The sequence below is a fragment of the Babylonia areolata genome, chromosome 24 (assembly GCF_041734735.1).
Source record: "Babylonia areolata isolate BAREFJ2019XMU chromosome 24, ASM4173473v1, whole genome shotgun sequence".
NCBI lineage: Eukaryota > Metazoa > Mollusca > Gastropoda > Neogastropoda > Buccinidae > Babylonia > Babylonia areolata.
The window spans coordinates 3399710-3418648 of NC_134899.1; the positions used below are offsets into that span (position 1 = coordinate 3399710).

The 18939-nt window shown below is 41.3% G+C and overlaps 1 protein-coding gene across 1 annotated transcript in view; it reads left to right on the forward strand.

The window, feature by feature from the left end:
- Positions 1-18939, forward strand: part of LOC143298527 (uncharacterized) — a 65172-nt gene that overhangs the window by 545 nt on the left and 45688 nt on the right. The window contains exons 2-13 of the mRNA XM_076611380.1: positions 243-363; positions 1979-2307; positions 4233-4402; positions 5963-6003; positions 6447-6661; positions 7535-8184; positions 8607-9044; positions 10237-10295; positions 12412-12498; positions 13413-13535; positions 15750-15872; positions 18668-18742. Coding sequence (XP_076467495.1) covers positions 243-363; positions 1979-2307; positions 4233-4402; positions 5963-6003; positions 6447-6661; positions 7535-8184; positions 8607-9044; positions 10237-10295; positions 12412-12498; positions 13413-13535; positions 15750-15872; positions 18668-18742 — 2431 coding nt within the window. The remainder of the gene's footprint in view (positions 1-242; positions 364-1978; positions 2308-4232; positions 4403-5962; positions 6004-6446; positions 6662-7534; positions 8185-8606; positions 9045-10236; positions 10296-12411; positions 12499-13412; positions 13536-15749; positions 15873-18667; positions 18743-18939) is intronic.

The window sequence follows — 18939 nt, forward strand, 5'->3', positions numbered from 1 at the left end:
GAGAAACTGAACTGAAACTGAAACCCTGTTTGGACATGTGTGTGTGTGTGTGTGTGTGTGTGTGTGTGTGTGTGCAGCTTAATAAATTATTTATCTATAATTATTTATCTGTGTATTTGTTTCTTTCATTGTTTCTTGTTTTCCACCAACGTTATATTATTTTCTTGATTCATTTTCATTTATTTATACATCCACTTGTGTTACATCATGTAGTGCTGAGGCTGCCATGTGTGTGCTTTCAGACTCAGTGTTCACGACCAAAAGATACAACCATTTCACTGCCCTCTGGTGAGACAGTTGATGTGTGGGTAAATAGAGATATTTTCACCCCCCATGGAAATTTGAAAAAGAAAGAATTTACAGGTATGTATATAGGTACTTAAAAGAAAAATGAATATTTTTCGTGTGCAATTGTGTGTGTGTGTGTGTGTGTGTATGTGTGTGTGTGTGTGTGTGTGTGTGTTCCATTCTTGTCCAAGATAGACCATGCAATCTAAACATAAGTGTATTATTTGCATAAAGCAGTGGAGATAAATTTTAAGTCTCTTTTGCAATCAGCTCTTACAGCTCAAAACCCAGCTGTTGTTGGATGCTGATGTCACATGACCATGATTTTATTTCATCCCCACACAAGTTGTAGTGCACGTGAAAGAATCCACAGCAAAATGAGAATTGTCCCTGGTAAAATCTACTTTGATTGTTTGATTGTAAAAACAAATACATTAGCAGACAGAGAAAATGGTATCTTCAGATCATGGCTAAAAGCTCCCCCCAGATAGAGCAGCATGAATTCCACATAGATACACACTGAAATCTTCAGTACAGTACAGTACAATACAAGACAGTACAGTACAATACAGTACAGTACAATACAGGACAGTACAGTACAGTACAGTACAATACAGTACAATAGGGTACAATACAATACAATAAAAGCTGATTGCAATTAACACAACACACTACAGTACAATGCAATACAAAACAATACAAACCAGTACAATTCAAAAGATTTTCACCATCTTTATATCCTCAATCCTTGTCACTCTCATCTCATATTCCAATTGTTAATTAGCTCTCTCTTCTTTAGTGAGTTCAGCACTGTCATAATCATCACCAATGTAAGTGTAAAAATCATTATCAGAAAACATATCTGTATTTCCATTGTCCTGATCCTTATCACTTTCACTCCACTGCCCCAGTTGTTAATTCATTTTTGGTAATTAAACTTTATCTTCTTTGGTGAAGAATTAAGACAAAATTATCACCAATGAAATAATAATAACTGTCACAAGGAAGGTGATCCACTGTACTTCCTTCATTTTACAGTGACAAAATGAGGAACAGAACTTCATGCTTTATTGTGCAAAAATAACCAAGTCTTTATGTTGTATAGACATAAGCCAGGGTAGAGTCTGGTTTAAAAGGTAAAAGGTCTGATTGCCTTTTACCGCCATCATGGCAGTGAATTGTATCCACTATGTTCTCAGCATTTGAAGGCATGGTCCAATCATCTCCTTCCACCACTTTGACCTTCTCCTGCTGATGTCAGGTACCCATCCACACCCTGATGGACAGGAACATTGGAGTAAAGTGCATTTCTCAAGGACACAACACCAGGTTGAAAGGGGCCTTGAACCCTGATGGACAGGAACATTGGAGTACAGTGCATTTCTCAAGGACACAACACCAGGTTGAAAGGGGCCTTGAACCCTGATCACCGGTGAACACTGGATCAGAAGTCCCAACAACCAACAAATTCTACCACAGCGCTACTGGTGTTGTCAGTTAATGCCTAGTGGTGTGTGGTGTAAACACTTAACTGCAGATGTCCTGTTTTTGCTGTAAAAGGCCAGTGTGAAAGGGACGGTATGTCCACAAGTCAGCACATGCACACACTGAGTCATTTGTGTGAATTAGATAAGTTGAAAAAAAAAAAAGCAAACAGTGGACTTTGTTTCTCTGATCCTCATGTTTTCAGATATTGAAGACACACACCTGCTGTCTTTCCAATGGCCAGTTGAGATCAGGTTAACCACGGTCACTCACTGGACGGCAGAAATAACCACAGGCTCCTCAGAACGCCGGTGCGAGTTTGCTCAGCGTTCAGCCTTGGAACTGGGGCACAACCAGTGGGAGATGGCCAAGGGGGTGCTGGAGGGCTGCTACAAGAAGTTTGACGCCTATCTGCTGGAGGTGTCCCTGTGGGGCGTCAGGCTGGGCCACAAGGACTCCAGATCCGCTCAGCAGGCTGTGCACAACAAGGACTCTGTGCTCAGTGACCTGACCTGCCTGCTTGCTGACACAGATGTTGGTAGTCACTGCAGCAACACATTTTGTTTTCATCTGTGCTGTTTTTCTCTCTGTTTATCTGTGCAGACTGTATCACACACACACACACACACACACACACACACAAACACACACGCACACGCACACGCACACACATCCCAAAAGGGGGAAATCAATGAGAATAAACCAGTGTGTGAGTATGCACTCAGGTTTCTCAGGACACAGCTTAGGAATTGTTTTGCACCACTGAATCAGTGACTGAGAATTACCCATTGCTGTTTTCCAGTGTGGCTTACTCTGCTAATCAGTCTCTTATACTGTGGTCAGCTGGATCAAATGGGGGGCAACTCATGTCATTCTTTTTTTTTAATTTAAAAGGTAAAATTAATTTTGACCCCTTCCTCTTTTAATGGAGTGGTCTATCATTTTGGGAATGTTATACACATAGACAAGTACGCACTGAACCACACAATGGTGTTAAGCGTTTAAGTATGGAGTGTTTGAAAAGAAATACCTTTGACCAGTAGAAGTAAGACCCATTGAATAAAAAAAAAAAATCTACTGAGATGGGTCAGCTGATTCATCTGTTTTTGCGCTTTTAAGTTCTTTGCACATTCTTGCATTGGCTCTGAGTTGTTCATGAATCTAATGTGCTATGATACCTGATTTGAGATATCATTCCATGTCTGTGTTCATAAATCTAATGTGCTATGATACCTGATTTGAGATATCATTCCATGTCAGTGTTCATGAAACTGGAGTTACGTTTCGTGTGTGCCTGTTTTGTTTCATATATTAGTTGTAACTCTGATCTTGATTACCGATGCTTATAAAAAACCCAAAAAACAACAAAAACAAAAAAGCAACAAAAGAACATTAAACACACACACACACACAAAATCCAACTTCAAAATGGATAATTTTTGTTGACTTAGAAGGAATTGTGCTCAGTGCACTGTCACTAAGTTGTTCGTGTGTCATTGAAACAGTACATGAGATAACTTTACAATGCAAATATTACATGTGTACGTTTTGGTGTGTACTGTGTATACTATAAACGTGTATTGTGGGTGTGAGCGTGCACACATTGAACTGTGTGTTCAAATGTGCATGTGTGAGTGTGCATGCATTCTTGTCTGTTTGTATGTGTGGTTGAATTTAGGTGCATAGTCACTTCATGTAGATATATACAAACTTTTAGTTGAAGGAGAGAACTGGGCCACATCTTCACATGCCAAGCTCAGGACACAGTGAATAGGAATTCACTGCTCATAAATGGCTATGGAAATTTTAACCTTTTTAAAAAAACAAACACATGATTATGTGTGTACACTCTCTTACGTGTGTTGCAGTATCTATTCCGAGACATCACACTGTGTGTACACTCTCTTACGTGTATTGCAGTATCTATTCCGAGACATCGCACTGTGTGTACACTTTCTTACGTGTGTTGCAGTATCTATTCCGAGACATCACACTGTGTGTACACTCTCTTACGTGTGTTGCAGTATCTATTCCGAGACATCACACTATGTGTACACTCTCTTTAGTGTGTTGCAGTATCTATTCTGAGACATCACACTGTGTGTACACTCTCTTACGTGTGTTGCAGTATCTATTCCGAGACATCGCACTGTGTGTACACTCTCTTACGTGTGTTGCAGTATCTATTCCGAGACATCGCACTGTGTGTACACTCTCTTACGTGTGTTGCAGTATCTATTCCGAGACATCACACTGTGTGTACACTCTCTTACTGTGTGTACACTCTCTTACGTGTGTTGCAGTATCTATTCCAAGACATCACACTGTGTGTACACTCTCTTACGTGTGTTGCAGTATCTATTCCGAGACATCGCACTGTGTGTACACTCTCTTACGTGTGTTGCAGTATCTATTCCGAGACATCACACTGTGTGTACACTCTCTTACGTGTGTTGCAGTATCTATTCCGAGACATCACACTCCACTGGAAGGTGGGTTTCCTCCCTTGCAGCAGCGTTGCCCATGTCGGAGTGCAGGAAACGTCATCAGTGGCGAGTCACGAGCTGTCATGTGTCAGCAGCATCGCAGTGGATCACCCTGCTTCTCAGCTTTCCTCTTTTCTCTCAGGGTAAGTTCATGAAATATGTTCATGACATGTGAAATGTTGTTGGTGATAGGTTTTATTCACATTTTTTTTTTTCTCCAGATGGAAAGTTCATGAAAATATGAAGTGATGTAGCTGATAGATTTTTATTCCAAAAATAAAGTTTTTTGTTTTTTTTTTTCTCCTCCAGAGGGTAATTTCAGAAAATGGTATGGAATGCAGATTTTAATTCCAAAGTTACACAACATCGTTAAAATGCAAATGATTGTCAAACATTTGGCCAGGTTAGGTGTACTTTGAAGGAACAAATGACAGACCTGAAAAAGTGCCAGTCAGAGGTATTTCAAGTGCTGCTGCTTGCTGATGTACTGTTGTGCTCCTGGCACGGTTATCAGGTCTCACTTCACAATTTCACTATAACTCTTTCACCACCATAGGCAACCTTAGTCGACTAGACAGTGCACTGCCATAGGTGACTTCAGTCGACATGGAGGGGTCATGTTAAAAGGACCGTTTTTCACACTGTAACAAAGCCTTACAGCTTCAGCCAGTTTCCCCGGCCAATAGAACAAAGACTAACCTGTGCTCCCTGACCCAGTTTGAAGTGAACAAGTCCACTGTGATGTTTTGACTTGAACAGAATCCTGTGACTGAGAGCATTTGACTTGAACAGAATCCTGTGACTGAGAGCATTTGACTTGAACAGAATCCTGTGACTGAGAGCATTTGACTTGAACAGAATTCTGTGACTGAGAGCATTTGACTTGAACAGAATCCTATGACTGAGAGCATTTGACTTGAACAAAATCCAGTGACTGAGAACATTTGACTTGAACAGAATTCTGTGACAGAGAACATTTGACTTCAACAGAATCCTGTGACTGAGAGCATTTGACTTGAACAGAATTCTGTGACTGAGAGCATTTGACTTGAACGGAATTCTGTGACTGAGAGCATTTGACTTGAACGGAATCCTGTGACTGAGAGCATTTGACTTGAACAAAATACTGTGACTGAGAGCATTTGACTTGAACGGAATCCTGTGACTGAGAGCATTTGACTTGAACAGAATTCTGTGACTGAGAGCATTTGACTTGAACAGAATCCTGTGACTGAGAGCATTTGACTTGAACAGAATTCTGTGCATTTGACTTGAACAGAATTCTGTGACTGAGAGCATTTGACTTGAACAGAATTCTGTGACTGAGAGCATTTGTCTTGAACAGAATTCTGTGCATTTGACTTGAACAGAATTCTGTGCATTTGACTTGAACAGAATTTTGTGACTGAGAGCATTTGACTTGAACAGAATTCTGTGCATTTGACTTGAACAGAATCCTGTGACTGAGAGCATTTGACCTGAACAGAATTCTGTGACTGAGAACATTTGACTTGAACAGAATCCTGTGACTGAGAACATTTGACTTGAACAGAATCCTGTGACTGAGAGCATTGTATCGTTAGTGTTTGGTGCAGGGGAGTGTTTTCTCACACAGAACGTTGGTGATGAAAGAGTTAAGTTTGATTTTGACTTTGATTTTTTAAAACTTTTTTCTTTTCTTTTTATTTGTTTGGTCCATTTAGGAGCAGCCTAGATCACCATCCAGTGGACGTGACAAGTGTGGGTGAGCAAAGCATTCTTTTATCCATTTACCAACATTTTGCTCTGCAAGTCTATATTCATATGTTTCTTTTTCAATTGCATTCATAGGCTACTACTTCCACGTTCACTTCTATGCATGAGTGGCGTATGACCATTTTTACCCCACCATATAGGCAGCCATACTCCATTTCCGGGGATGTGTATTGTTTAGTTTCCAATACCCACCAAACGTTGTTGTTATTATCGTTATCATTACTATTATCATCATCATTATCATAATTGTCATCATTATGATTATTATTATTTTATATATTTTTTCCAAGTGTAAAGAAATTTACTATCAAGAAAAGGACAAAAACAACTGATAGTAGATGCCGCCGTTAAAAAAACCCAAAAAAAACACAACATTTTCTGAACAACGGAATCCACAACGAAACTCCGCCTTTTTGTCCTTGCTGTGAACAGACCCGAAGGAAGTGCTGGTGCAAGTGCTGAAGGAAGTGCACGAGATACGCCGCTCACTGATCATCCTGGACCGCAGGGTGGAGGAGAACCACCTGGAGTTGTGCCACAGACTGGACGCTGGGCAGGACGGGGACAGGAGCCACGGCCTGCTGTCTCTGCCCCACACCCTGTCTGACCAGCCTGCACCAACCGTCATGCTTCCGTCGGTTGATCACGTCTGTCTTCTTTTATTATGATTAAAATTTTTTTATGATTTTTTTTTTGGATATATACTTATTTATAATAATTAATTTCAGATATAAACAGAATATCTCTCTCACACACACACACACACACACACACGCACGCACGCACATATACCCCCCACCCCACCCCACCCCACACACACTTTGTAGAATAACATGACTATTAAGAAACACAATTTCAGAATAAAAAATGCTTCTGTAAAATCATTATAAACTATTCAATGGCATGTTAAATATTACAAAAAAAGAAAGAAAAAAAAAAGAGCAAAATGCAGTAAAAGAGATATATATATTCTAAAGTAACACATACAATAATATGAATCTAATTATTATAAATTATAAGACTTGTATTGCACACATGATAGTTACTTATGATATTGAACGAATATGTAAAACATCAATATTATAAAACTCAAGACTTGTAACTACCAGTAAAAACGTTTGAAAAGGTGTACTATAAGTAAGATTTCCACACTTACACCAGTTTTGTTTAAAACACACACACACACACACACACACACACACACACACACACACACACACACACACTCACTCACTCACTCACTCACTCACTCACTCACACACACACACACACACACACACACATACTCACACACACACACACACACACACACACACACAAAACAAACAAAAAACAAACACACCTACACCCACCCACCCACACACACACACACACATGGGTAACAGCAAATAAATGGCACCAATGGATATTTCTGTAACGTGTGTGCTGCCTGTCAAGGTTTTGTGTTCCAACAGAGGAACACAGTTTTAACAAGCAGAAAAACCCCAACAACAAACAACAAAAACAAATCCATATTGCAGGAAACACCACAAAGACCTGAGCAAGAAAGCCGTGGAAGGGAACCCACACCACTAACGTACCACACAACCAAACAACACGGCTCACCAGACAGTCACAGGGTCAGTCAAAGTGGACACCACCACACTGGAATCTCTGCCCCAGGATCTACAAACCATCCGTCCCAGCGGCAGGTTCCAACTCAGGCTTCAAAATCTCAGCATCAAGCGAAAAATGAAAGCACCTCAGACAGTGACAGCAGTACCGACAGCAGAAACCTAGCCTCCCCAACTTCCTGGGAAACATCCAGAAACCGTCCAACAGGAGCTCTGACACAAAGGGAACGCACGTCACGAATGCCTGAACAAGAAAGCCCAGAGGCCAGCAATGACAAGGGTAGAAAGAGACCGATCGGATCCTCGAAACATTCAAGAGAACATTTCCCAGTGAACCAGGGCCCTCAAGGCCAGCAGGTACCCAGACAAAGGGGTAGCACTCAGGATGTTCCCAGACAAAGGGGCAGCACTCAGGAGAGTGCAGTGGTCTTGCAGCTGATCGCCGGGGATCCCAACTTCTCCAGCAGGAACAGAGACGTGGCCAGCATCAAAGAGAACCAGGATAATCCCAAGAAGGCGACCAATCTCACTTCTGCCCGACCTGCCAGGGACAATGGGTCAGTGCTGTCTTGTTGTTGATATCAGTCTGCACCGCCACATGGATGGCAGCGTTTCTCTAGCATTGTGGATAGCATTGTGTGTTAGCATTTTTGTAATTAAAAAAAATTTTTTTTACTTTGTTACTTTGTTTCATTATCAAGACACTTGTACGAAGTCAGCTGTATTCTGTGGATCCGAATCTATTTCTTCCATGTGTGTGTGTGTGTGTGCATGTGTGTGTGTGTGTGTACGTGTGCGTGTGTGTGTGTGTATTTGTGTGTGACTGACATATCATTATTATGGACTTTGACCTGGTTGAAAGTGCTACATAAATGTACAGTTATTGTTATGATGATGATAATAATGATGATGATAACTCTTATTAAGATTAAGCAGGCCCTGGATCCCAGTGGTAAGCAATGTGTGTGTGGAATTTCAGACAGCCGTCCCCCTCAGCGACGGACTTCTCAACCAGGCACAGCGAGGTAAACCAGCCAGAAATCAGTTCATCTGTCACAACCACTTCCAACTCACCTTCTGCCTCAGTGCCCCCACCCACTGCAGGTATCTCCACCAACAGACACCGAAACAGAGATGAACCGCACCACGGTGCAGGGAGAAGAGATGAGTATAATCATAGCACCAGAAGAAGAGGTGAACCCCACCACGGTGCAGGAAGAAGAGATGAACATGAACATGGTGCAGGGAGAGGATATGAACGTGAACACGGTGCAAGAAGAGGATATGAACATGAACACGGTGCAGGAAGAAGAGATGAACATGAACACGGTGCAGGAAGAGGATATGAACATGGTGCAAGAAAAGGATATGAACATGAACACGGTGCAAGAGGAAGCACTGAAGGTTACCAAAAAGAGTGAGTGTTATTTTGTAGTGTTTTTTTTCTTCTTTCAAGCCCTCAAAATGTTGCTACTGAAATTAATTGCATTTCAATTAAAAAACAAACCAGAAAAATCAGTTCATGAACATGACAGAATGAAAACCAGTATTCAAACGTTTATTTTTTTTCTTTCTCGTGTTAGGAGAGAGCTTGAAAGGTTTTGTAGTGTGTGTGTGTGTGTGTGTGTGTGTGTGTGTGTGTGTGTGTGTGTGTGTGAGCATACAGGTGCATGTGTAACTGTGTATGTGTGTAGGAGAGAATAAGATGATCTTGTGGGAATAGTAGGATTAAAAACAATAGCACACCTGTACATTTGTCGTGCTCAGTAGTGGTAATTGCGCATTACCCATCATAGGCAGGAAGCAGGCAGTGTCTGTAACCAGTGGGAAGTTTCATTACCGGTAATGCGTAAGCTACCACTTTTGAGCACAAAATATCTATCAGTCTATCTATCTGTCCATCTATCTATCTATTGTATTACTCTATTGTCACAACAGAAATCTGTGTGAAGTTCAGGCTGCTCTCCCCAGGGAGAGCCTGTCCCTACGCTGAGAGTGCTACCCTTTCTTTTCTGTTTTTTTCTGCGTGCAATTTCATTTGTTTTCCTGTCAAAGTGGGATTTTTTTCTACATGAGTTTGCCAGGGACAACCCTTGTGTTGCCATAGGTTCCTTTTCATGCACTAAGGACATGCTGCACATGGGACTGCAGTTTATTGTCTCATCGGCTTGACCAACACTCAAGGTCTTGTAGAGGAGAAAATACTGGTGACTGAAATTCAAACCAGTGCGCTGTGTGTGAGTGAGTGAGTGAGTGAGTGAGTGTGTGTGTGTGTGTGTGTGTGTGTGTGTGTGTGTGTGTGTGTGTGTGTGTGTGTGTGTATACATCTATCTATATTTATCTGTATATGAGTGGTCTGTATCTATATTTATCTGTATATGAGTGGTCTGTATCTATATTTATCTGTATATGAGTGGTCTGTATCTATATTTATCTGTATATGAGTGGTCTGTATCTATATTTATCTGTATATGAGATGCAAGAAATGGAGAAAAAGAACAAGTCAGATAAACTGAAGCTCCAGGTCGATTAAAGAAACAAAACAGCAACAGCTCAGTGACATGAATGTGATGGCAGTTGTTTTTTTTAAATGATAATTTTCTTTCCAGGTCTTTCACACCTCAGGGGCTGGGCGGGCCAAGCAATGGCAGTCACCATTCCAAATCAGGTGACCATCAATAGCTTACTTTCTACCCATCCACTGTGGTCAACAGCACACTTTCCACCTAAGTGTTGTGATCAATAGCATACTTTCCACCATAGGTGTGTAATCAATAGCATACTTTTCACCATAGGTGTGTAATCAATAGCATACTTTCCACCATAGGTGTGTAATCAATAGCATACTTTCCACCATAGGTGTGTAATCAATAGCACACTTTCCACCTATATATTGTGATCAATAGCATACTTTCCACCATAGGTGTGTGATCAATAGCACACTTTCCACCTATATATTGTGATCAATAGCACACTTTCCACCTATATATTGTGATCAATAGCATACTTTCCACCATAGGTGTGTGATCAATAGCACACTTTCCACCTATATATTGTGATCAATAGCATACTTTCCACCATAGGTGTGTGATCAATAGCATACTTTCCACCTATATGCTGTGATCAATAGCATACTTTCCACCATAGGTTTGTGATCAATAGCACACTTTCCACCTATATATTGTGATCAATAGCATACTTTCCACCATAGGTGTGTGATCAATAGCATACTTTCCACCATAGGTGTGTGATCAATAGCACACTTTCCACCTATATATTGTGATCAATAGCATACTTTCCACCATAGGTGTGTGATCAATAGCACACTTTCCACCATAGGTGTGTGATCAATAGCACACTTTCCACCATAGGTGTGTAATCAATAGCATACTTTCCACCATAGGTGTGTGATCAATAGCACACTTTCCACCTATATATTGTGATCAATAGCATACTTTCCACCATAGGTGTGTGATCAATAGCACACTTTCCACCATAGGTGTGTGATCAATAGCACACTTTCCACCATAGGTGTGTGATCAATAGCACACTTTCCACCACAGGTGTGTAATCAATAGCATACTTTCCACCATAGGTGTGTAATCAATAGCATACTTTCCACCATAGGTGTGTAATCAATAGCACACTTTCCATCTATGTATTGTGATCAATAGCACACTTTCCACCTATATATTGTGATCAATAGCACACTTTCCACCATAGGTGTGTAATCAATAGCACACTTTCCACCATAGGTGTGTAATCAACAGCACACTTTCCACCATAGGTGTGTAATCAATAGCACACTTTCCACCATAGGTGTGTAATCAATAGCACACTTTCCACCATAGGTGTGTAATCAACAGCACACTTTCCATCTATGTATTGTGATCAATAGCACACTTTACACCATAGGTGTGTAATCAAAAGCACACTTTCCACTTATGTATTGTGATCAATAGCACACTTTCCTCCTATGTATTGTGATCAATAGCACACTTTCCACCTATGTATTGTGATCAACAGCACACTTTCCATCTATGTATTGTGATCAATAGCACACTTTCCACCATAGGTGTGTGATCAATAGCACACTTTCCATCTATGTATTGTGATCAATAGCACACTTTACACCATAGGTGTGTAATCAAAAGCACACTTTCCTCCTATGTATTGTGATCAAAAGCACACTTTCCACTTATGTATTGTGATCAATAGCACACTTTCCACCTATGTATTGTGATCAATAGCACACTTTCCACCTATGTATAGTGATCAATAGCACACTTTCCACCTATGTATTGTGATCAATAGCACACTTTCCACCTATATATTGTGATCAATAGCACACTTTCCACCTATATATTGTGATCAATAGCACACTTTCCACTCGGCTATTGCGCCTGTCGTTGGAGAGAGTTAAAATGGTGGGAGGAAAGAACTGGGCCCTGCCTTCCCATGCTGAGCAGTAGACATGAATTCACTGCCCGTGTGGCCATACAAGGCTGTGGGACCTTTAACTCATTCAGCCCTATGCCCCAACATTTGTTCTTGTGTCAAAATGTCTCATTAAAACAGTTTTCACATTCCATCACATGTGTAAACCGCAAGGGGAATAGAACTAACTTCTACAGTATTTCTGGACATGTCCACATGAAAAAGGAAAAAAAAAACCCAGTACATTTTATGCAGTTTTTTTTCCCACATCAGTATGGTATAGAAGCCTGCTTTGGCTGTAAACTCCCCAGGGTTGAATGGGTTAACCTTTTTTGTTTGTCTTTCAGGTCATTCAGGGAGGATGAAATTATTGGTTGATTCACACACTGAGGCAAGGCTGGTGAGGGAGTCAGTGGAAAGAGCTTACAGGGAAGGTGAGTCACTTCACTCTGAGACAGGCACAAGGTGGAGTCCCACTGCTCTCTCCACAGCATTTGTACACAGCTGCAGGTGGGTGGCCATTGAGGAAGGTGGCAGAATGGTCAAGACCCTTATCTGACAACTCAGTGTTTGTGAGGGTCTGGGTTTAATTCCTGTTCTCACCCTTTCTTCCAAGTCGGACTGGAAAATCAAACTGAGCATCGTTCGGATGAGATGATAAACTGAGGTCCCATGTGCAGCATGCACAGCCAGGACTTCACCTCTACAGACAGCCAGGACTTCACCCTTCAACAGATGGGTTGTGAGGGGGGATGGGGGTGGGGGGGAGACAAGAGGTCAATTCAGAGGGCATCAGCCCCCGAACAACCTGACCTTAAGGTTATCAGCCCCCAGCAACCTGACCTTAAGGTTATCAGCCCCGAACAACCTGACCTTAAGAGCGTCAGCCCCCAACAACCTGACCTTAAGAGCGTCAGCCCCCAACAACCTGACCTTTTGGGCATCAGCCCCCAACAACCTGACCTTATGGGCATCAGCCCCCAACAACCTGACCTTAACCCTTTGAGCCCTGACCACCGCTTTACCAGGTGGTGGGGAGGGGTGGCATAGCCCCCAACAACCTGACCTTAAGGTCATCAGCCACCAACAGCCTGACCCTCAAGGTGTCAGCCTCCAACATCTTGACCTAAAGGGCGTCAGCCCTCAACAACCTTAAGGTTATGAGCCCCCAACAACATGACCATAAGGGCCTCAGCCAATAGGTTGTTAAACTCAGCTCCACCACATTTCAGACTCTTCATGATCACTGAAGGTGCTACCAGTCAGTCTTTGCAGCCATCAGATTTAACATTTGCATTGAGTTGAAGATTCTTCTTCCATTATAATGAGCTCTTTCTGTGGCGTGCAGATGAAGTGAAGTCGCCCAAGGCCAGATCCTTCGATACCATGCTGTGCCTGGATATCTCTGGCAGTATGAAAGAGGGTGGAGCTTTTGAGCAGATGAAAAGGACGGTCTCCCAGTTTATTGAAGGTCAGTGCATGTTACAACAGAATAGCTCTGAAGATAAGGCAAACATAGAGAGAGGGGCGCTTCAGGACTTCTGGTGTAATTTCTCATTATGAGATGATAAACTTATCTTATCATTTTATCTTGTCGTGTATTTGTTTCTATGTGCAGCGAGTCATAAATTGGAATTGTACTGAGGTTGACCTCAGAACCTGGAAGTATAACATACATGGTGGTGACAGTGGACATTTCCATCAACAGCTGTTTCAGATTGTATTTAGGTTATATGTGGGAGCAGTTAATATCAGAAGAAGAACATTCTTTCATTGATAACTAATTTATCATTTCATTTGAGAAACAAGGAAAAACACTTTTTTCTTTTCTAGTAACCATGTTGAGGTCAGGATTGTATTGTGTTGTGTTGGGTCATGTGGTGATATGCTGTGTGGTGTTGTGTTGTGTTGTGTAGCGTAATGTTGTGTAGTATCATTTTGTATTTTGTATTATCATGTTGTGTTGTGTTGTGTTGTGTTGTGTTATGTAGTATTGTCTTGTGTAGTATCACGTTGTATTGTGCAGTATCATTTTGTGTTGAGTCATGTATTATCATGTTGTGTTGTGTAGTATTGTGTCTTGTATTATCATGTTGTGTTGTGTAGTATTGTGTCATGTATTATCATGTTGTGTTGTGTAGTATTGTGTCATGTGGTACCATGTTGGATTGTGTTGCTCTGTTTTGTGTTGTGTTTTGTGTTGTGTAGTATTGCATTGTGTAGTGTAGTATCATGTTGTGAAATATCGTGTTGTGGTGTGTAATATTGTGTGGTGTTGTGTTGTCACAACACATTTTTCTGTCTGGATTTTGGACTGCTCTCACCAGACAGAGAGTGACAGAGGTGATGGGTTTGAGGGAATCTAGCTGTTGACAAGTTACACAGAATTATTGGTAAAAAAATGATTTTGTCTCCTCACGTTTTGTTTTTGCTTTCCTTCGTTGTTGCCTCCCATGTTGGGAAATGGAATTGACATCATTTTAACTCACTCAGTACGGCCAGTCCTCTCTTCTCCTCTACACAGACCCCTCGGATGTCCAGTGGGTGTCTCAATGATCCAACCTTTAGCTTCCGTCGTCAGAATTGTGGCATTCTTTGCCAACATTCACCTCTTCAGTGTAAGAGCCTTCCACTTGTAATATTTTGATGGTGGTAATTGGGGATGAAACGCTGTTAACGTCGTCTCTTTCGCCGTTCGTATGGAGAGAGTTAAGGCAAGAGATGTTTGGTGTTTGGGGAACTGAAAGACCACCAAAGTCATAGTATTTCCCTTTTTTCTTACATTTATACTTATGTTTTGTTATGTGTAATGAGTGTGTCATTTTTCTCTTGTCATGAAGTGTGCTGCGCATGATTTAAGTGCACTGAACTGACAACTCAGATCATGTTCTGATTCACGGCGCTGACTTGCTCCCTGTGTAAAAACCAGACCCTTCAGTGATTCTTCCTTTTCCCATTCACCTCCACCTGTCTGTGCCACTGTCCCTCATTTCAGTCCTAAAATCGGTCTGGTCTGTGTCTGTGTCTGTGTCTGTGTTTGTAATTTGATAATGTAATATGCATAGTCTTTAAATATGCTTTATGCTTTTGTGTGTTAAATCTTTTCTTTTTTCCTTCTCTTTTTAAGTAAGTGTGTGTGTGTGTGTGTGTGTGTGTGTGTGTGTGTGTGTGTGTGTGTGTGTGTGTGTGTGTGTGTGTTTAACTCTTTCAATGCCACAGGCGACTTTTGTTGACTAGACAGTGCATTGCCATAGGCGACCTTTGTCGACATCAAGGGGTCGTGTTGATGAGACCATTTTTCACGCTGTAACAAAGCTTTCCAGCTGCAGCCAATTTCCCGCCAATAGAACAGTGACTAAACTTTGCCCCCTGACCCAGTTTTAAGTGAAGTCCATTGTATTGGTTTGACATGAACCGAAGCTTGTGACTGAGAGCGTCATCTCCAAAATATTTGGCACTGGGGGAGTGCTTTTCACACAGAAACTTGGCAGTAAAAGAGTTAATGTTTCTTGTAAAGTGTTTTTAGCTTCCTCTTAGGGATGAATGTACTCAACAAATATCCATTATGATTATCTGTTTATCATCATTATTATCATTATTGTTACCATTATTATGATTATTATAATTGTCATCATCATCATCATTATTATCATCATGTGTTTGGTGTGGCTTCCGGTGCGACCAGGCGTGGAGGACATCGTGACGCAGACTGGAACGGAGGAGAACATGGGGCTGGTCACCTTTGGGGGGCGGGCCAACGTGGTGCAGAACCTGACCAACGACTTTAGCTTGATCCGCGATCAGATTGGTACATGCCTTACCGTCCTGTCCTGCTTGCTTACTTTCACTTTCACTTTCACTTTCAGTTTCTCAAGGAGGCGTCACCAGCAGCATAACCCAACGCGCTCAGTCAGGCCTTGAGTGCATGCATGTATGTTTGTACAAGATCAGCACTGTATGCTACAAATATATTCACAAATCAGCCCCTTCCTATCTCTGTGGCTGCCTTCACCTCTACACTCCATCTCGCTCACTATGGTCAGCTTCGGATCCACTCTATTATACGCATACCCAGATTCAAACTCTCGACTGTTGGTTGCCGTTCTTTCTCTGTCTCTGGACCTTGCAGTTGGAATGAACTTCCTCTCTCGCTTCGTCAAGTCTCCACACTCAGCTCTTTCAAGTCTGGCCTTAAAACCCACCTCTTCCCAAAATAGCCTCCCTCCGCTGCCTCTTCCTTGTCTTCAGTTTCTCCAGTTTTAGAGTTATGTGTGCATGAGAATGACTGGTGCAAAAATGCTTAGATTTGTCTATGCACAAGATTCAGCACTATATAAATACCATTATTATTATTATTATGTTTGTGTACTACCAGGGTGGGTTTCTTCTGCAGAATTTTGCCAGAGGACATTACTTACGTTGCCATGGGTTCTTTTTTAGTGCACCAAGTGCATGTTGCACAGGAGACCTTGCTTTATCATCACATGTGAGTCTATGTTTTAACCCGGTGTTCAGTTGTCTGTGTGTGTGTCTGTGTGTGTGTGTCTGTGTGTCCGTGGTAGACTTTAACATTGACATTTTCTCTGCAAATACTTTGTCAGTTGACACCAAATTAGGCATAAAAATAGGAAAAATTCAGTTCTTTCCAGTCATCTTGTTTAAAACAATATTGCACCTCTAGGATGGGCACAAAAAAAAATAAAAAAAAGAAGCCAAATTATATGCAAACTGCATTTACTGTTATATTTATATTTTTTGTATTCTCTAAACTTGGCACTTTGATCTGATATTCTGACGCAACAACAAGAGCAGTCATTATTACCATTTTTTGTTCAAACAGAAACTTCTTTTGCTAAGCATGGAAGTTTTATTTATTTTGCAAACGTTTTTGGTGTAGATAGTGAAAAAGGGAAATTACTCTGTAATTAATGCTAGGGGACTTAATTTGCTTTAAACTGATCTTTCTCATCTTAAACATTACATTTTGAAATTATACTCAGTACATAAAAAGCTTGTGTGTTTTACTCTCAGTGCACAGGGCTTTCACCATGTTCCTTCGCCCAAGTGGTCTTGTATGAAACGTGTGCTGCTCTCCCCAGAGACAGTGTGTGCTACAGTGCAGTGTCACCCTTGTCTTTTTTTACTGCCTGCAAGTGTCTTTGGTTTCCTTTCAAGTGTCTTTGTTTTTGTCTTTGTTTTCCTTTCAAGTGTCTTTGTTTTTGTCTTTGTTTTCCTTTCAAGTGTCTTTGTTTTTGTCTTTGTTTTCTTTTCAAGTGTCTTTGTTTTCCTTTCAAGTGTCTTTGTTTCCTTTCAAGTGTCTTTGTTTTCCTTTCAAGTGTCATTGTTTTCCTTTCAAGTGTCTTTGTTTTTGTCTTTGTTTCCCTTTCAAGTGTCTTTGTTTTCCATTCAAGTGTCTTTGTTTTCCATTCAAGTGTCTTTGTTTTCTTTTCAAGTGTCTTTGTTTTCCTTTCAAGTGTCTTTGTTTCTCTTTCAAGTGTCTTTGTTTCTCTTTTAAGTGTCTTTGTTTTTGTCTTTGTTTCCCTTTCAAGTGTCTTTGTTTTCCTTTCAAGTGTCTTTGTTTCTCTTTTAAGTGTCTTTGTTTTTGTCTTTGTTTCCCTTGCAAGTGTCTTTGTTTCCCTTGCAAGTGTCTTTGTTTCCCTTGCAAGTGTCTTTGTTTTCCTTTCAAGTGGATTTTTCTGCATAATTTTGCCAGGAACAGCCCTTTTGTTGCCAAGGGTTCCTTTATGTGTGTGGAGTGCATGCTACATACTGGACCTTGGTTTATCATCTCATCCGATTGAAGTAGGAGTACATGAGTAAATAATGAAGTGTAGTGATTGTAATGGATTGCTAAGCACCAAGGGCAGGGTGGCAGAATGGTTAAGACACTTATCAGCCAGTACGGTGTCCATGACGGGTCTTGGTTCAAATCTTCCTGTCACCCGTTCTTCCAAGTTTGACTGGAGAATCATACTGAGTGTCTTGTCATTTGGATGAGACGATGAATTGAGGACCCGTGTGCAGTACACGTTTGGCGCACTGAAAAAGAACCCATGGCAACAAAAATGTTGTCCTCTGGCAAAATTCTTTGAAAGAAATCCACTCTGATAGGTATACAAATATATATATATATGCATGCACTGAAGGCCTGATTGTTAGGTTATGCTGCTGTCAGGCTTTTGTGTAGCAGAAGTTACCGATTTGTCTTCTTCTTCTTCGTTCATGGGCTGCAACTCCCACGTTCACTTGTATGTACATGAGTGTGCTTTTACGTGTATAACTGTTTTTACCCTGACATGTATGCAGCCATACACCGTTTTGGGGGCATGCATGCTGGGTATGTTCTTGTTTCCATAACCCCACTGACTGCTGACATGGATTACAGGATCTTTAACGTGAGTATTTGATCTATACACACAAAGGGGTTTCAGGCACAAGCAGGTCTGCACATATGTTGACCAGGGAGATTGGAAAAATCTCCACCCTCTACCCACCAGGTGCCGTTACTGAGATTCGAACCTGGGATGGATTTGTCTGAATGCAGTGACACCTCCTTGAGAAACTGAAACTGAGCTGAACAGCACTTGTTGTTGTTTCTTCCAGATCTGATGGAGCCGGGAGGAAAGTCGCCCTACGTTGAAGCTCTGCTTGTGGCGATGGCAGCGTTCGTTGGGAAGGGTTTGTACCTTTTTTTCCCCTCTATTTCATTTCTTCTTTTTTTTCCTTTTTCACTCACTTGTGTAAACAAAGTGAGTCTATGTTTTAACCCGGTGTTCGGTTGTCTGTGTGTCTGTGTGTCCGTGGTAAACTTTAACATTGACATTTTCTCTGCAAATACTTTGTCAGTTGACACCAAATTAGGCATAAAAATAGGA